The 18308-nt window shown below is 37.3% G+C and overlaps 1 protein-coding gene across 2 annotated transcripts in view; it reads left to right on the top strand.

Annotated features, from left to right (window-relative positions):
- The first annotated feature begins 15716 nt into the window (after positions 1-15716).
- The window catches only part of MYLK4 (myosin light chain kinase family member 4), a 73812-nt gene continuing 71220 nt past the window's right edge, over positions 15717-18308 (top strand). For both annotated transcript variants that reach the window (XM_070583965.1, XM_070583964.1), the window contains exons 1-2: positions 15717-15971; positions 17300-17570. In XM_070583965.1, the coding sequence (XP_070440066.1) occupies positions 15955-15971; positions 17300-17570 (288 nt within the window). In that variant the 5' untranslated portion in view covers positions 15717-15954. The remainder of the gene's footprint in view (positions 15972-17299; positions 17571-18308) is intronic.

Here is an 18308-nt window from a genome sequence, read left to right as displayed (position 1 = left end):
GTGGAATGTTTTGGTGTGGCATATTCTGCTACTCTTCAGCTTCTACGGCTGCTCTCAAAACGGGGTTTGAAGGAAAGTATTACTAAATACGGAAATCTAATATGCTACATTAATTTTAAACCTTTATAGAAATATATGGAAACCCCTGTATATAATGGTTGCCCCTAATACAAGCAATATATTTTAAAATAATGACAACAAACTGGACAACGACTGTGAAGTTTCTTGAATCTCTTTTCTTTTAGTAGATGTAAGACAATTTTTCTAAGAAATAATACATACTTATTATGGAAAATCCACTCAGAGATCATCATTATTAATATTTTAGCACTTTCTTCCAGTCTGTTTAAATGCATTTCAACATCACGCTATTTACGTATAAATGTAATTCTATATCTGTCTTTATTGTTACTATGTATTTTCAAAAGTATTTATTTTAATGGGAAAATATTCAGTATGTAATATGGAGTGACAAATAAAAATGGCAAGCAATAGGATATATTGGAGTATATGAAGAAGCCATTTGGTATAAACCTAATTTGGCCTGACTTCTTTTTTTTTCCTCCAAAAGGGCCTGACTGGCTATTGAGCACGCATTGCATATCTGCTTAGACATTTCCTTTGGCCAGAACAAAGGCCCTTGAGATAAAGACGCAACTTCCCCCCAACATTAGCATTTTTCTTTAGGCTAGGAACTGATTGCTGCACTCACCTCCCAGCTCACCTGTGACCACCCAGCTGGAGACAACAGACTGCCACCCTGCTGTGTTCACTGAGACAGAAGACCTACCTGCTATTTCCATCAATCGCTGTGCCGACAGAGCAGTCTCGCGACTATTGTAAAAGGGACATTTCAATCCTATGTGAAACATCCTCTTTGAGGGTATATAACCACCCTTATACCCCCACTTCTTTGGAGTGCTCTGTTCCTTTGTGGAAAGACTCTCCCGGGTTATAATCCTCAGATTTAAACTCAGAATAAACTCACCCAAATTTTCATTTATAGATTGGATATGGATTATTTTCGTCGACAGGAGTAAAAACTAGAAGATACAAAACTAATTTATACAGTATAATCCTATTTTCTATTTATATATGTGCTTGCTCCTATATATATTATATAAGAAAAAAGAAAAAGGAAAAATATAAAGAAAAGACAAAATTCTCCATGTATGTTTATATATATTTTACTCCCACGATCAAATACATGAATAAAATTGAGCTCTTTGGATGTAGTGTGAGGTGAAAATGGCATAGACTTGGACTTCAAAAATCTGTGTTTGAGTTGGCCAGTGTGACCTTGGGCAAGCAACTTAACTTCTCTGACTCAGTTTCCAAATCGAAAAGAGGAACAATAATGCCTACCTCACAATCTGTTGTGAGAATTAGATGATCTCATAAATGTAAAAGTGTTTAGTACAGTGCCTGCCACATGGTAAGCCCTCTATTCTTTTTTTCCTGAACCCTAACTCATTCTGTTGAAGTTTAAAGTTTTCACCACTAGGTGGTGATGGTAGAAAAATAAAATGAATAAACCACAACCAGCTTTTCTAAACAAATTAAACATTCTTTTAAAATCAGCATAAATACAAATAAATTTAAACTCTATTATAAGGTCTTAGGAAATGAGATCAATGTAAAGCAATAAAACCTGGGCTTAAGTTTTCTCATTTAATACCTCACTGCTTGATTGTTTTCGCCTGGCCTTGGCAGTTTACTGTGAGCCGTGTAAGCATCTTCTCTGTCCTCCTTCCACAGAGTCAGAATGGGGACGATGTATTCAGTGGGTGACTCAAATAAGCCCTCTGTTCAGCGGCCACAACGTCTCAGCGCGGCTGCAGTGCTTAAGCACAGGTATCTAGTAAGCCTCCTGGTGTTAGCGAACCTCCAGGCGTCATCTTGCACCCTCATATTCATACCCAAGGTATGTTGGACATTTTGAGTCCAGCTAATCCCACCATGACCCACATCCCTGACGTCTGGAGTCACCATCTTAAAAGTTGCCCTAGGGTTTTCTGCTCTCCCTGCTTTGCAATTCCTTTCTCCTAACCCAACCTCCTGCTCCTTTCTTTTCCTGACTTTCCCCTGTATCCTCTGGAATCTATGCCACATTTCTTACTAAGTTTATTCTAATAAATTATATACATTTTCTTGCTATTGTAATAAGACCTTTTAATTGTTCTATTTTCTTACTGGTCTTATTGGTATAAAAGAAATGCATTGATTTTTATTATTTCATATTTGACCTTTTTTTGAACTCATTAGTTTTAAGTGATTTTCAAAGCATACTTGTAGTGTAAAAAAACATATCTGAACTTTGTCCCTGGTTCCTGGCACAGAGCTTCAAAAACCCTTCGAATTTCCTGAGTGATAGGAAAGCCTTTGTTATGCTGATAAGGTTACTCCTAGTGGCTCCCTAGATAGCTTCAGGATAGGAGCTGGTCACCAGAAAGACCAACAACATAATTAGAGGGTTGGAACTTCAGGCCAGCCATTTCTAGGGAGGAGAAGGGTGTTGGAGATTGAGTTCAATCACGTGACCAGTGATGTAATCAATCATGCCTACATTATGAAACCCCAATAAAAGCTCTGGACACCAAAACTCAGTGCAACTTCTTGGATGGTGAACATACTGACGGGTGGGCGGGTGATGAGCCCTGTCTCCATAGGGAGAGTGCATGGCAGCTTTGTGTCCAGGACCCTCCCAGACTTTGCATTTGTGTATCGTTTATTAAAAACTGTAATTGCAAGTAGAACACTTTCAGTGAGTTCTATGATTTGTTCTAGTGAATTATCAAACCTGAGGGGGTTATGGAAGCCCCCAAATTTGTAGCCAGTTGGTCAGGAGTACAGCTGCTCCCTGAGTCTTGAGGCTGGTGTCTGAAGCGAGGGCAGTCTGGTGGGGACCTTGTTCTTGACTGTGGAGTCTGATGCTAAGTCCAGGTAGTGTCAGAATTGAATTGAATTGCAAGACACCCAGTTGGTGTCAACAATACTTTTGCCTCTTCCATTCCAATACATTTGTCTATTCTTTTCATTTTGAATTGTGTTGTCGAGTGTTAGATATTCTTAAATTACTGGAGAAAGCAGTTCTTTTATAAAGTGAAATGTGAAGCAACATAGACAAAATTCTTCTTCAATCCCTAATTTTAATAAACTTCTAGTAAAATGGAGAAAGATGCTTTCTTAACATGATGGTTTTTTTTTTTCGCCTCAAACTAGCAGCCATTATTATGTTTAATGGTAAAAACACTAAAGGTATTTGTCATAATCTTCTCAAACCTGCACATCTCACATCCTTGCCCTGGAGTACCTTTCTAGCCCCTTGCCATGTCTGGCTTTACTATTTACCCTTCAGTTTAGATAAATCCTGTTAGCCTTCCCTGACCCTCCAGGCTGGTTTGGTACTCTTTGCCATATGCTTATTTGACACCTTGTCTATCCCTTATAACAGATTCTTCCTAGTATTATAATTTCCCATTTACATGTGTTTCCACTCCTGCCTCTACTTTCACCTTGCACCCCCAGTGCCGGACCCAATGCCTGCCATATAGTGGGCAGTAGGCACGTGCCTGAACAGAATCAGTGAGAGAAGACAACCAGGCAGCTTAAAGTATAGGCTTAACTCTTCCCCTAATGTTCACATTTGGAGCATTCTGTTTCTTCTGGAAAAACCAGCTGAATGGGGCTTTTAGTTATAAAAAGGTAGATGAAGATTTTGTGCTGACATGGAGATATTTAGAGAACCCTTCCATAGAGAAAAAAGAAACTTTTTGAGGTGAGAATAAGATGGTTACCTTGGAATGATGGAGAATTGCCACTGGGTAGAAAGACTGGGTTACTTTTGGGAGAGATGGATTTTTAATTGAAGAAGGATGAGAATGTGAAGGGTACACTATGACATCTGTCTCCTTCTTGTCCATCGAACTGAATTTGAAACCCTGTGGTGAGAGAGCTGAAGACCAGAATGAACAAACTGTTCTTGAGAAGCTGGGTGTTCTGGGCATAAATGGTCCTGCTTTGGTATCTAGAAGACCCAGCAACTCCGAGTTTGAGAGGAGGCCGTATTCCCTAGCTCTGCTCTGGCCCCCGAGGATGGGCAGCTTAATGAGTACCTGTGGACAGCACCCGCAGCGCAGACCTCGGTGTTGGCAGCATGAGCACCATCAGCAGTGCCAGTGGTCAGGCTTCTTCAAGGAGGTTGATTTTAAAAAACACAATAAGATTCCATTTCATGCCCATGAGAATCGTTAAAATTCAAATGACTGAGAATACCAAACATTAGCAAGGATTTAGAGCAACTGGAACTCTCACACATTGCTGGTACATTGCTGGTGGATGCATAAAATAGTACGAACACTTTGAAAAACTTGTTGGTTTCTTATAAAATTAAACATACACTTACCCTATGACTCAGCAATTGCATTCCTAGGTATTCACCCAAAAGAAATGGAAACATATGTCTACAAAAAGACTTGTAGAAGAATATTTATAGAAGCTCTATTCATAATAGCAACAAAACAGAACTGGAAACAATGTAAATCAGTAGGTTCAGGGATAAAAAATATGGGTCTGTTTATACAGTGAAGTACTACACTGTAATAAAAAAGGATGAACGACAGATACAACAACATAGATGAGTCTCATAAATATTACGTTGAATGAAAGAAGCCAGATGCAAAAGGGCACAGATTACGATTCCATTGATAGGGAGCTCAAGAATAGGCAAGACTAGGGAAACTATAGTGTTAGAAATCACAAGGATGGTTGTCTCTGAGAGAAGGGGAATTGACTGAAAGGGAGCATGATGGAAATGTTCTGTGTCCTGATTGGGGTATTCAAAGCCCATCAAGTTGTGTATTTAAGATCTGTGCATTGCACTTTAAGCAAATTTTATCTCAATTAAAAAAATTAATGTGAGGGCCTTCTATTTCCAATAATAGCAGCTGGTAAATTCAGATCAACATCCCTGCTGAAAACAACTAAAAATGCCAAATAAAACATTTCAAAAATCTTAAAAGTATCAAAGATCTGTTAAAATAGTAAAGAAAACTACCAGGCAAAAATTCAAGGGGAATTCAAATCCAAAGAGGCAAGAGGAACCTGAGCACAAGAGTTCCCTTTGCCCTGAGGGCTTTTGCCAGTTCTGCCAATTATGGGCTTGGCTTTGGGTGGCCTCATGGGGCACGGGCGATGGTAGCAGAGCCCAGGGCCTACACACACTGAGGAGTCTGCTAGACCTTTCTCCGTTAAGCTGGCATCCCAAAGGACAACACCCTGTTGGTAAGGGTGGACCAGAAGTAAATCCAACCCCAACAACTCCTCCTGTGGGGCTGTGGGGAAGGCTGCCGTGACTCTGAGCAAAAGCAGGGAGACGAAAATGTTGAAAGTTCCTGTCTTTGAGCAGAGTGCCGGCGGGCTCAGCCTCCCGGGGATTTGCAGCCCGGCTTTACCATCACCGGGCTGGAGCCTGGAGCCGCAGACTTGTTGGGTCCTGAACTGCCGAGAAGTGTTCCCAGGGGCTTTGCAGAGAGAGAGGGAGACCCTCTCCAGGGGAAGTAACACACTCCAGATAAACCATGAGTCAAAGAAGTCAGATTGGAAATAAGAAAATATTTTGAGCTAAATGATACAAAAATATTACACAGCAACAATGAGAGATACAACTAAAGCAATATTTGGAGAGGAATTTGTAACTTTAATTGCATATAACAGAAGAAAGATTGAAAATCCAATAAGGACTTTTTTAAAAAGGAAAATTATGGGCCAATCTCATTCAACAACCATAGAGGCAAAAATCTTAAAAATAAAATATTAACAAACCTCATTCAGTACTATATGAAAAGGATAACACATGGTAACCAAGTTGAGTTATCCCAGAAACTCGAGGTTGATTTTACACTAGAAAATCAGTAATGTAATTCACCACAATAACAATTAAAGGAGAAAATCATACAGTTATCTTAAAAGATGCAAAAAATAAAAGCATTTTATAAAATTTAATGTCCATTCATGATTTAAAATCTCTTAGGAAACTAGGAATAAAATGGAAATTTCTTAATATGATAATGAATATCCATGAAAATCTTAGAGCAAACATTAGTCTTAATAGTGAGATGCTAAAAGCTCTCCTTCTGCAATCAGGGACAGAAGCAGGATGAATGCTCTCACCATTTCTATTCAACGCCGTACTAGAAGCCCTAAAAGGTAAGAAAAAATCAAAGGGTATAAGGATTGGAAAGGAAGATAAGAAACTATCTTTATTTGTAGATTGCATGATTGTAGATGTGGAAAATGAAAAAATAAAAATTATGTACATATAAACTTTTTGAACTTAGAAGTTATATACATATATATGTAAAACTGCAAGTTTTCTGCATGTGTGATCAATTTAAAACTTCAATATTATTTTTATAAACAGGAAGAGACACAAAATGAAATTTAAAAACAAAACATTCACAGCATCAAAAATATGAAGTACATAAGAATAAACCTGATATGAAATGTGAAAGATCTCTTCAGAGAAAGAAAATGGTAAAATCTCACTGAGAGAAAGTAAAGAAGACCTAAATAAATGGAGTGATATGCCATATTCTCAGTTTGGAACACTCAGTAGCGTAAAGATGCAAATTCTTTTCATGCTCATTTATGGATGCAACGCAATCCCCACCTATGTCCCACAGGTGTGTGAAGGGTGTGTGTGTAACTTGACAAGTTGATTTAAAAAGTTTTTCAAATGTGCCAAGAATAGGCAAGACACTCCTGAAGAAAAACAAGTGGGAAGAATTGTTCTACTACATAGGAAGGCTTCGTATAAAGACAATAGAAATCAAGACAGTATGACATCAGCAGAGGGACAGGCAAATAGACGTTGAAACAGCATAGACAGTTCAGAAACATATGGATATTTGATATATGGCAGAGGTAGCTCTGAAAATTAGAAAAGGATAGACTTTTCAGCAAATGATGCTGTGGCAATACGTTAAAAATCGAACTGGACCTGCTTTATACTATGCTAAATAAAATCATCTCCTAAATATGAAGGGCAAACTATAAAATTTTTAGAAAATAATATGGGAGAACTTTTTTATTACCTCAGGGTGAGAAAGAGAGGAAGGGGTTCTTAAATAAGACACGAAAAGCATTAACCAGGAAGGAAGAGATTAATGCGTCTTACTACATAAAAAATGAAAAGCTTCTATTTATTTATCGTAAAACACCACAAAAAAGAATGAAAATACAAGCCACAGAGAGGGAGAAGGTATTTGCAACACATATTGCTGTCAAGCACAGTATTTAGAATGAATTAAAAATTATTTTCTATAATTAAATCAATAAAATATATTAAAAACTTATATGGCAATAAGAAAAATGATAGAAAATGTAATAAAAATTGACCAAGAACTTAAATATGTACTTAACAAAAGATAATGCCTGAATGACATATATATGTGTATTTATGTGAAAAAGTCTTCAACCCTTTAGTGACCAAAGAAATGCAATTTAAATAAAAAGTGATGTATTATTGCACATCCACTAGATTAGCAAAAATTAAAGTGTTGTTAAAGACATAGGGCAACAGGGGCATTCTCACAGTGCTGGCAGGAGCCTATACTGGAATATGCATCAGGCGTGCACAATAATGTTCTTAGAAGCCCCAAAGTGAAAACAGCCCAAATGTCTATTAATAGTAGAGTACGTGCTTAAATTTTGTAATATTTATTCAATGGAATCTTGTATCATAATGAAAACTAACAAAGACAGCTATTCATAATAATATGATGAATCAAAGAATTTTGACTGAAAAATGATACAAAATAATACAAATAGCGTGAATACATTTATGCACAAAACCAAAACCGGCGAAAAAAACCTCTACGTTTAGAATGCACATTTAAGTGGTAAAAACTACGAAGGAAATCAAGGAAATTATTCATAAAATTCAGATTAGTGGTTGATTCAAGGGAGAGGACAAAGGGATGAGGTTCTTGGGATGCTGGCAATATTCTAGTTCTTGGCCTGGTGGTGGCTTTATGGATGTATACTTTATAGTTATTTCTTAAACTGTACTGTACTTACAGTTTTATGTGCTTTCCATATGTATATATTCCAATGAAAGGAAAAAATATATTTTAAATGAACATGACTTCATTTTGCAGCCATAGGCAGGTGTGGCCCTGGCACACAGTGTCAGTGGGTGATCTTGTATTTTGACTTTAGAAAACTCAGATACTTGCGAGTATCTTTTCCTCTTTAGGCTCTAAATTTCTAAATTTCTCAGCGGGATAATCTTTAATTTTTTAATAAGATTTAGTAACATTAATATCAATAATATTACCAATGATAATCATAAAGGCTGCCATTTATCAAGTCCCTCTGATACACCAGCCATTTTAATCTCATTTCCTAGATCTCAATGACCCTGTAAGGAAAATGTTATTATCTTCATTTATTTAGCAGATGAGAAAAACCGAGGCTTGGGAAGACTGAGCAACTGTTGTGAGTTGACACAGCTAGTAAACCTCAAATGCAAACCCCACCTATCTGTCTCTAATGCTTATGTTTTCCGTACTAGGCTCTTTATTACAGCATTTATACATTTATTTTGATGGAAAATTTTCAGATTAAAAATACACATTTTAGAAAAACTGTTAACTCTAACAAAGCACAAACCATAATTCCCATCCCTACTCTAGAGATAACCGTTGTTAACATTTGGAGTAGCAATCTTGTCTATTTTTCTAATTAGATATCCATCTGTGTTATCATCCATCTATATATTGATAGCGTATCTTTTTTTTAGTCAAAATTGTGATCTTGCTATATACTGTCTGCCCTTTTCCCCCTGATTGTCACATTCATTTTTTTCTCTTTTATTGTTAAATATTCTTCTACACGTGACTTAATGGAAGCATAGTCTTTCTTATCTAATATACCATATATATTCTACCATATTTATCTACTCTATCTATCTATCTATCTACAATAACTATACTATATCATTATGCCATATCTATTCAACCAACTTGTCCTTAGGTTTTATTTCAATGTTTTAAATATAATAAATAACGTCATCATGGGTATCCTCAAAGATAATATATTGTGTGCAACTCTTATTTCTTTGGGGCAAAATTCTTAGAAATGCAATTGTGGGGTGAAAGTGCATGGCCAAATTACCTCCCATAAAGCAATTTACATTCCGATCAGAAGTTTATTAGCGTGCCCATTGCCCTGTGCCCTCCCGGCCTTCATTTACACTGAAAATGCTTTCTGTATAAAAACTGGGACTCACAATGCCATTTTACCATTTTACCTGCTGCCATGGTCCTTTTGCTCCAAAAAATGTCAATACTTTTGAATATTCAGGATAAAACATATTATGAAGCATTACATAGTAGCCAAATTTATTTTCTACCTAAAAATATAACTTTGACCTTTAATAGGAAATAACACACATCCCTGAGAGTGTGTGAAATTTTCACCCATCTCCTCATCAGCCACTAATACCCTCCCTACTGCAGTATTTTTCCCTATGGAAAAATTTCTCTCCGGAACCTTACCCTCTTGGGAAAAGCAGGCCAACATTTGGTCAGAAGAGTTTGACTTGGGCTTTGCACTTCTGTAATTTCATGCCTTGTTACTATCATAAGCTGCTTCTAGCTCCTGAAATTCACTTCCAATTTAGAAAGTAGAAAATCATTCCCAAGAACATAAACATAAATAGAGCTTTCCTCCGATTCCAACAACTAAAAAGTGATGACTCATGCTGTAGAACGGAATTTTTAAAAATTGGGCAGAAACACCAAGACTTTGCCCAACTATTTAGAATAGGTAGTCACAACAGTAGTATGAATTTTACCTTGTAGCAAGCATTCTATTTTGTTCTTTCATTTTCAGGATTCAAGAATTAGTGGGAGGGAGATACAAATGTGGAATGGAGGAGGCACGGAAAGAATCCTATAGTGTTGGGTTGGAATTAGAAATATATAAGCATGAACTCATGATTTAAAAAAAAAAAATTATATTTCCTAGCTCTGTCCACTGAAAGAACTAGAAGCAATAACACTCCAGTAGCAAAGAACACTCCTTGGTCTTGGTTTTTAAATACCATTCTTCTCCAAAGGGAACCAAGGATCCTTTGAGAAATGGCAGATTCCAGAAATAGGGCAGGAAAAGTACAAAGTGAGCTTTGAACATCTTTTTATGCCAGAAATAAGGAAGTACTCAAAAAAATAATACTGACTCAAAAGTTCACAGGAGCTGGCTACAAGGTACTCCCATTGACTAAAATCTGGAACAATTTGAGCAATTAAAATGAATAATATAGGGAATGTATGTTCCTTTTAAAAATCTATGAGTTCATACTGATACTAAAAAGGGAGGGAAACCATGATGGGGATGGAGAGCTCTATTTTGTAGAAGAACACCAATTAATAAATGTAGAGGAAATAATAGAATTAGAAAATCACCATTTAACAATCACTGTGGTCATAATTGATTCAGGCAAGGATGGATACTAAAATCATAGGGTGATAGATTGTTCGGGAAGAGGATACCCATAAATTCACATAGGTTACTTATTAATTGCAAAAAGAAAAAGGGTAACTTTATGTTGGAGAAATATGGCAGACACCACCTTAATCAGATCACCAAATGTAACGTGACTAATCACGATACAAGCTGCATTGTATGCCGCCTATTGTGACATTCTGAGAAAGATACAACTTCATTTATGTGGTTTTCGTGCCCAATACTTTACCTGGTTCCAAACATAAAGAAACAATTGGCAATTCAAATTGAGAGACAGGTTATGAAGAAATTGGTCTGGAGTCTCTGAAAAAAAAAAAAGACTGGACCATTGTTCCCTAAATAGATAAAAGGAGACTAAAAGGACATGCCAAATAAATGTACTGTGTGATTTTTATTGATATTATGTGAGAACATTCGTTCTCAGAAGACATATGCTAATATATTTAAGGGTAAAGTTTCATGAGGTTTGTAACACGCTCAGGAAAGAGAGAGGGAGAGAGCAAATACGGAAAATGTTAACACTTGGTGAATCTACGTGAAGGGTATATGGCTATTCGTGGTACTATTCACACAAATTTTCTGTAGGTTTTAAGTTTTAAAAAAGTAAGTCAGAGGAAAGGAAAAATATTTAACAGAAATTATATGAAAGTCACATGAGCTTTGGAAATTCATGAATTTGTGAATAGTATTTGCACAACGTACTTTGTTCTTACTGAAAGTCACACGTGTTGTTTTCTAAACAGTACAGTAACTCAGTGACATGTATTTACATTTTACAATGAAGTGAAAAAAGATACAATGAGATGAACAAATCATGAACCATTATAAAGTAATGAACTAGAACAATATTTAATATTTCTGAAGGAGATTAATTTTTAAATGGCCTCATCTATATTTCTATCTAGTTTTTAAACCCTCCTGTGTTATTTTCACTTTTTATCAGACAAAATTTAGCAACTTACTCACTGTCACTTGAAAGTTTTATGAGTGTAATATCAACCTGGGTTGTAAACAAGTGTGGATGTCCTGTAACATCACTCTGTCTTCCTTGCTTGAAGTATCCTCTCTCTGAGTAGAAGATAAGAGAGAGAAATTAGTTTTAAATTACCATTAACTTTTCTGTTAATTATAAAATCATACATCATGTGGTATTCATACCAGGAGGAGGAAAGAGTGGGAGTCTGTACTCTTTCCCACTTATCATTTCCTCTTCCTTTTCTCTGGCCACAGGCGACCTGAGAAGGGTCGAGTATAATTTATGTCTCCTGGATCCCACCCTTGCTCCCTTGAAACAGCAGGCCACAAACCGTCCAGCAGTGTTTTTTTTTTTTTTTTAACTTTTGACAAATTTATTTTTGTATTAATCGTATTATTGGGTTTCTTTTTTCTTAATTACTTTATTGAAGTATAATTTACATATTGTAAAATTCACCCATCTCAAGTGTACAATTCAGCAATTTTTGGAAAATTAGTGAGTTGTATCATCATCACCACAGTATAGTTTTTGACCATTTCCATCACCCCAATAAGATTTCGTTTACTGTTAATTCCCATGCTTACTCTCAGCCTCAGACAACCACTAGTCTACTTTCTGTGTCTATAGATTTGCCTTTTCTGGACATTTCATATAAATGGAACTGCACAGTATGTGATCTTTGTTTCTGGCTTTTTTCACTGGCACAACATTTTTGTTTATCCAAGTGTAGCAGGGATCAGTGCCTCCCTCCTATTTGTTGCTGCATAGTATTCCATTTAATGCATATAGCACATTAACTTTTTCTATTCACCAGACCAATTGGTGAACATTTGGATTGTTTCCAATTTTTGACTATCATGAATATTGCTGCTATGAACATTTGTGTGCAAAGTTTTGTGTGTTTATATGTTTTCATTTCTCTGGGGTAGATACCTAGGAGAAGAATTGCTAGGTCACATGGGAAATAAGTATTTAAGAAACTGCCAAACTGTCTTCTAAAACATCTGCACCATTTTGCATTTCCACCAACATGTATGATGAGAGTTTCAGTTACTCCACATCTTCGCCAACATTTGCTTTAGTCTCTTTTTATTATAGCTCTTCTAAAGTGGATGTGAAATGCTATTTCATTGTGATTTTAATTTGCATCTCCCTAATGACTGATTTAGAGCACTTTTTTCATGTGTTTATTAACCATTCATTTGTATATTTTCTTTGATGCGATATCTATGCAAATCTTTTGTCCATTTTTAAAAATTGAGTTGTCATCATGTTGTTGAGTTGTTAGAGTTTGTTATATATTCAGGATACAAGTCCTTTATCAAATATGTGATTTCACAGTATTTTTTCCAAGTCTGTAGGTTGTCTTTTCATTTTCCTATAGTGTCTTTTGAAGAGCAAATTTTGAATTTTGATGAAGTGGAATTTATCAATTTTTGCTTTTATGGATCATACTCAGTGGTGCTTTCTGAAAGAAAGAAAATTCAATAGTTATGTGTATAACAGGGATGTCTTTCATTTGCATTTTGGTATTTGTGAAGATTGGTCCACTTTTGTGTGCAAATGTTCAAGAGGCCTTGTCGTGGAAACGTTCAAAATGCTGTGTACAAATAGAAACTATTAGCATTATCCAGCCTGGTTTAAATGCCAATCAGGACACAGAGTCATTGGCAATGCATGCTTTGTGTGGTTCCCTAGACAGTACAGCCTCTTGCTAGCTAATAGGAATGTTCCTTAAAAAGAATCACAATTTCCTTGGCTTTGTGGAATACTGTTTTACTGAGGTTAGTTTTTTTTTTTTTTTTTTAAGATTTATAAGTCCAAAATATCAGGGGAATCCAGGAAAAGTATCACTGGGCCTGCTCATAGTCTCACTGTGAACTTTTTCAAGCATAAGAGCATTTTCAAGACATTCCAATTATTTTGTGGATATGGACTTAGGGTGCTGAGGCTCAGTGGATGGATGGCAAAGGTACACACGTTCTTGTTTTTTGGTGGTCAAGTATTGTTTCAGGCTGTTTGTTCTCTGTGCTATCAGAAGCTGGAAATAGTGTGACATAGCAGAACTAAACTACTGTCATCTAATTTTAGAAGACAAGTAGCATGGATTCTTTTAACTGACTTTTTTTAGGACAAATAGAGACAATTAAAAACCTTCTCTCTAGTAATTAATCAACAAATATTTATTGAATACATATTGTACATGGAACTATCTATGTGTGATGACTTCCAAATTTATATCTCCCACCTGGACCACTCCCCTGAAGTCCAGATTTCTATCTGACAATCTATTCAATTTGAACGTCCAATGGACCTGTCAAAAACTGAGCTCCTAACTTTTCCCCCAGATGTTGCTCCTTGCATGGCCTGCTCCATCTCAGTCAATGTCGGCTCTCCCCTTCAAATGCTCGGGAAAAAATTTGGAAAATCGTCCTCGTCCACCATCTTTCTTTCATACCCCATATCCAATCCATCACAAATCCTAGTGGATCTAAATGGAATATGTTATCCTGGATGGGATTCTGACACAGAAGAGATACATTAGGGAAAAACTCATAACATATGAATAAAGTATAGAGTTTAGTGAGTAATAATGTATCAGCATGGATTCATTAATTGTGACAAGTGGACCATACCAATGTAAGATGTTAAAAATAGGGGAAATTGGGTCCAGGGCATAAAGGAACTCTCTATGCTATCTTTTCACTTTTCACCTTTTCCGTAGATCTAAAACTATTTTAAAGTAAAAAATTTATTAAGGAAAAAGAAAGCAAAGGAGTGGATTCTGCTGGCTTCTGGCTCACGGGAGCCTGTGTTTGGCTGACTGGAGCTGAGGGGATGGAAACTCTGGTTCCACTGTTTGGATGATCTAGGTGGAGGCAACAGTCACATCAGCAGAAGGCCATACACATTGTTTCCTTTTGGTAGGCAGATTTGTCACCTTATCAGCACTGTCTCACAATTTAATTACTCCAGAAAAATTGGTAACCTCAGATCAGTTCAGTACTTTCATAACAATTTTGTTAAAGAATTTATTTTTAACAAATACATAATTTTGTTTAGCTACTCCTCCTGAAGAACAAAGTGTTCTAATCCTAGAAAAACAGCCAAAGTTCTGCTTTCTAAAGAATTTGCCATAATTCTTTACATGCTACTCAAAATGAAAATGTGTATTTTTATTTTATATGGAATACATTGATCTGAACTAAAAATAAGAAGTTTTTGGGGGGAGAAGCAAGAAAGCACTAGAGGCTGGTGTTGGGGTGGGCATTGGGGAATCAGCAAAGCCTCCAAAGAGGTGACAAGTGTCTAGGCCTTGAAGGATTATAGGAATATCTATATTACTAGTTCTATTTTCCAAACAATTGAGGTTCCATACTACTTAAATAAATCTAGGAATACACTACTGTTAGAATCAGGCAGGTGGGGCTTTGCACTGAATTCTCTTTTCTTGAACTGTGGTGAAAAGTGAGGTGGGGGGGGGGCCTGCCCCGTGGTGCAGCGGTTAAGTTCATGCATTCTGCTTCTGCAGCCCAGGGTTCACCGGTTTGGATCCTGGGTGTGGACCTACGCACTGCTTGGCAAGCCATGCTGTGGCAGGCGTCCCACATGTAAAGTAGAGGAAGATGGGCACGGATGTTAGCTCAGGGCCAGTCTGAGGAAAAAAGAGGAGGATTGGCGGCAGATGTTAGCTCAGATCTAATCTTCCTCAAAAAAAATGTGAGGGGGAGAGTCACAGCCTTGCTTATAAAGAGAGTTTACCAAAACTCATTCCTGTTCTCTCGATCTCCCTGAAAGCCCGTGCCTGCAACCTTTCCTTAGAGCTACAGCAGTTGGAGATACTGCAGATAATTTGAAAGGCTGAGAAAGTTAAAACTTGCTAAGTGCTTTCAGATGATCTCTCATGTTCTAGGTGGATGTATTCAAAGTGTGAAATGGGCAAACAGGGTGGCTGTGGGGTTCCCACACTCAGAGTCCTCCTGCTGGGAATGAGTACGCCAGTAATCCTGTGTCCCAAAGGGGCGGGATTGCCAAAGACAAATGCAGCTTTGTGATTCTGCGAGTATTGCCACACGGATGAGAGAAAAAGGGCAAAGGTGATATTTCATCCACTGTTCCCAGTTCATCCTCTCCTTACCTGACCTCTGAAATGGAGCCATTGGCCTTGAAAAGCCTGGTGTCTAAAATTAATATTCTTCTCCGTCTGACTAAGAAGGCAACAGCTGAGCAACATGAGATCAAGGACCTTATTAGTTTAAACAGAGCACAAAGTGGCATTTGAGAGACAGGATACTTCCTTTCATAGTGGACACTTGTCTTTCCAGAAGATTTATACTGACCGAGAGCAAGGACTTTTCCCAGAGAATCGTGTGGTTATTTGAACTCTGCGAAACTTCCCTTTATCTGCCGGCTCTCAGCCTCTGCCCTGGAGAGGTCTAAACCCCAGGATGTCCACCTACAAATGGTAATTACTCTATTTTTTAAAAGTTTGTTATAACCTCTCAAATCTCCTTCTTTTTCTCTGTATGTTGTCTTAAATAACAAGTTGTGCCAAACTCCAGGTGGATCTTAACCTTTAATATCTAAATGTTAACATTTCATTTTTCTTTGCAAAATTATTACATCTTGGACCTAAGCTTTTGTTTTAATGTGTTAATTTTTATGCGGCTTCCTGATCCAACTTGAGCACCATCTGCAACTACATTTTATATTTTAGTCATAGTTTGCCTTAGAAATAGCCATGCATCTGTCTCCGTATTTTAATAATGATTTTTTTTTATCAGGGCAATTTGAAAGAATGCTAATAATGGTCTATAATGTATCTCATAGAGCTCTGGTTGATATTATTTACATTTTAGTGTGTTTGAATGTAAAGTCTTTATGTGGCCAAGTAGAACGTTAGATTTTAAATAATTTGGAACACAAGGTATCATTTTACTATGAGTTGGGAAAATGAAAGATGAAGTTTTGTGGAGATAATTTCAGGTGATTTTAAATTTAGAAAAAGTTGGAAGAAGCAATTTTCTGAAAACATCCAGCAAGAGGCCTCAGAAGTCGGCCATGGGAATCTGCCGCAAATTCAACTCAGTCTCTCTCCCTCCCACCCCAATATAGTCAAGTGCTGGGTAGATGCATGCATACATGTACATCTCTGGTATCAGAGCAGTAATAAGGAACTAAGTAATACATGTCACACTTAGTTTGTAAGGAAAGCACTTCAAGGAAAGCACAGGATTTAAACCCCTCGGTACCTAGTCATTAATGAAGATGCAAAAGAAGATGTCTGGTTATCTTATCGATGTGATAGGGCTGTAAGGAAACAAATTTCTTTTCTAAAATAAGCACCAAGATTTTAAAGTGTCAGCAGAGAAGGGCTCTGGAAATGGCTCATTTGGTGTAGACCACTTCCCAGAGTGGGCAGAATTCCCTGGGGAAGCATGAGAGACCCCCTTACACGGAAACCTTTCCCACTGGGGATGGGAGGAACAAAGCCGGCAATGCGAATTAAACCCAAAGAAACTTTACATTCTCTATTTAAACTGGCCAATTGATAGAAATCTTTTGTGCAATGAGGGAAACTTAAGGTTGCTTCTTACTGTTTGCTTTTGTAGGAAAAAGTGAAGGAAAACGTCCAGAATTCAAAATTTCATGTTAATATTAGCATTTCTCTTCCTAATTTTGGATCCTCTCTCCAGTTTAAATAGAAAAGACTTCAAAATTCTCACTGGTCATTTTCCCAAAAAAATCGAATGTGTGAGTAAGTGATGAGAACTTTGTTTCCATTCTTTACAGTCAAGAGGAAGGCACACTCAGAAGTCACAACTGTGTCTTGATTTACAAATCGGAGGCAGAGGAGGATGAAAACCACACTCCGGACAGTAACTTAATCGGACTCACCACCAAGATGTTAAAAGTGAAGAGGCTAGAAGAAACCAACACATGTTACAACAGTAACCAGCTGCAGAAAATGGCCTTATTCCAGTGCATGGAAAAGGTTGAGAAAGTGAAATGTTTTCTGGAAGAATGTTCTAGTGAACAGGATTCAAGATCTGGAAAGAGTGAGGTAATTGTATGCTAATTTAGTCTCCTAAAAAGTATTGGTTCTACCTTATCTTTTCTTACATAAATCAATAAATGTAGCCATTATCAGACCCTTTTCAAATTCTATTTTGTCACTTGTGTGTAGAATTAAGGAGCGTTTATGAATAGACAAACTTCCATTTTGTTTCACTGAGGATTATGTGTTGTAAATTATACAGTTGAATTTGGTAAATAATTACGAGGCCTTTGAATATGCATCTCTTCCTGCAGGCTACTCCACACTGGGGTTAGTGACTTAGAAGCTATGAGAGCGAACTTATGGAAACACACATTTCTTAAGAAGGATCATTTATAAAAGGATGGATTTGGGCATGAAATTCGGAGAAGCACTGTGAGGGGCATAACTGCTCTGCAGAAGTTTCTAATTTCCTCGAGACCTTGAGCGCCTCACAGGGTAGGTGGCAGAGCTGTTGACAGTGACAGTCAGGGACAGGGACAAGTAAGCCTTGCCTGATGGCATGCCGGTGTCCTCATTTGTGTAGAACGAGCTTCCTGAACCCCATTCTGGCTGCTTGATCTTTGGCGAGTTACTAAACTCAGCCAAGGGGCTGCCTCAGCAGAGTAGTGAATGATGTGCTGACGGATACAAAGCACTTAGCACAGTATCTGTCTGTCACTATAGGAATCATTCAGTAAGCATTTGCAGCAGCAGCCCCCTCCCCTGCCCTGGCTCAATCGAGTCCCACTTGTGGGCCCACAG

The sequence above is a fragment of the Equus przewalskii genome, chromosome 19, assembly GCF_037783145.1.
Source record: "Equus przewalskii isolate Varuska chromosome 19, EquPr2, whole genome shotgun sequence".
Taxonomy (NCBI): Eukaryota; Metazoa; Chordata; class Mammalia; order Perissodactyla; family Equidae; genus Equus; species Equus przewalskii.
Note: the sequence above shows the minus strand (reverse complement) of the source record. Positions and strands in the feature narration are given on the sequence as shown.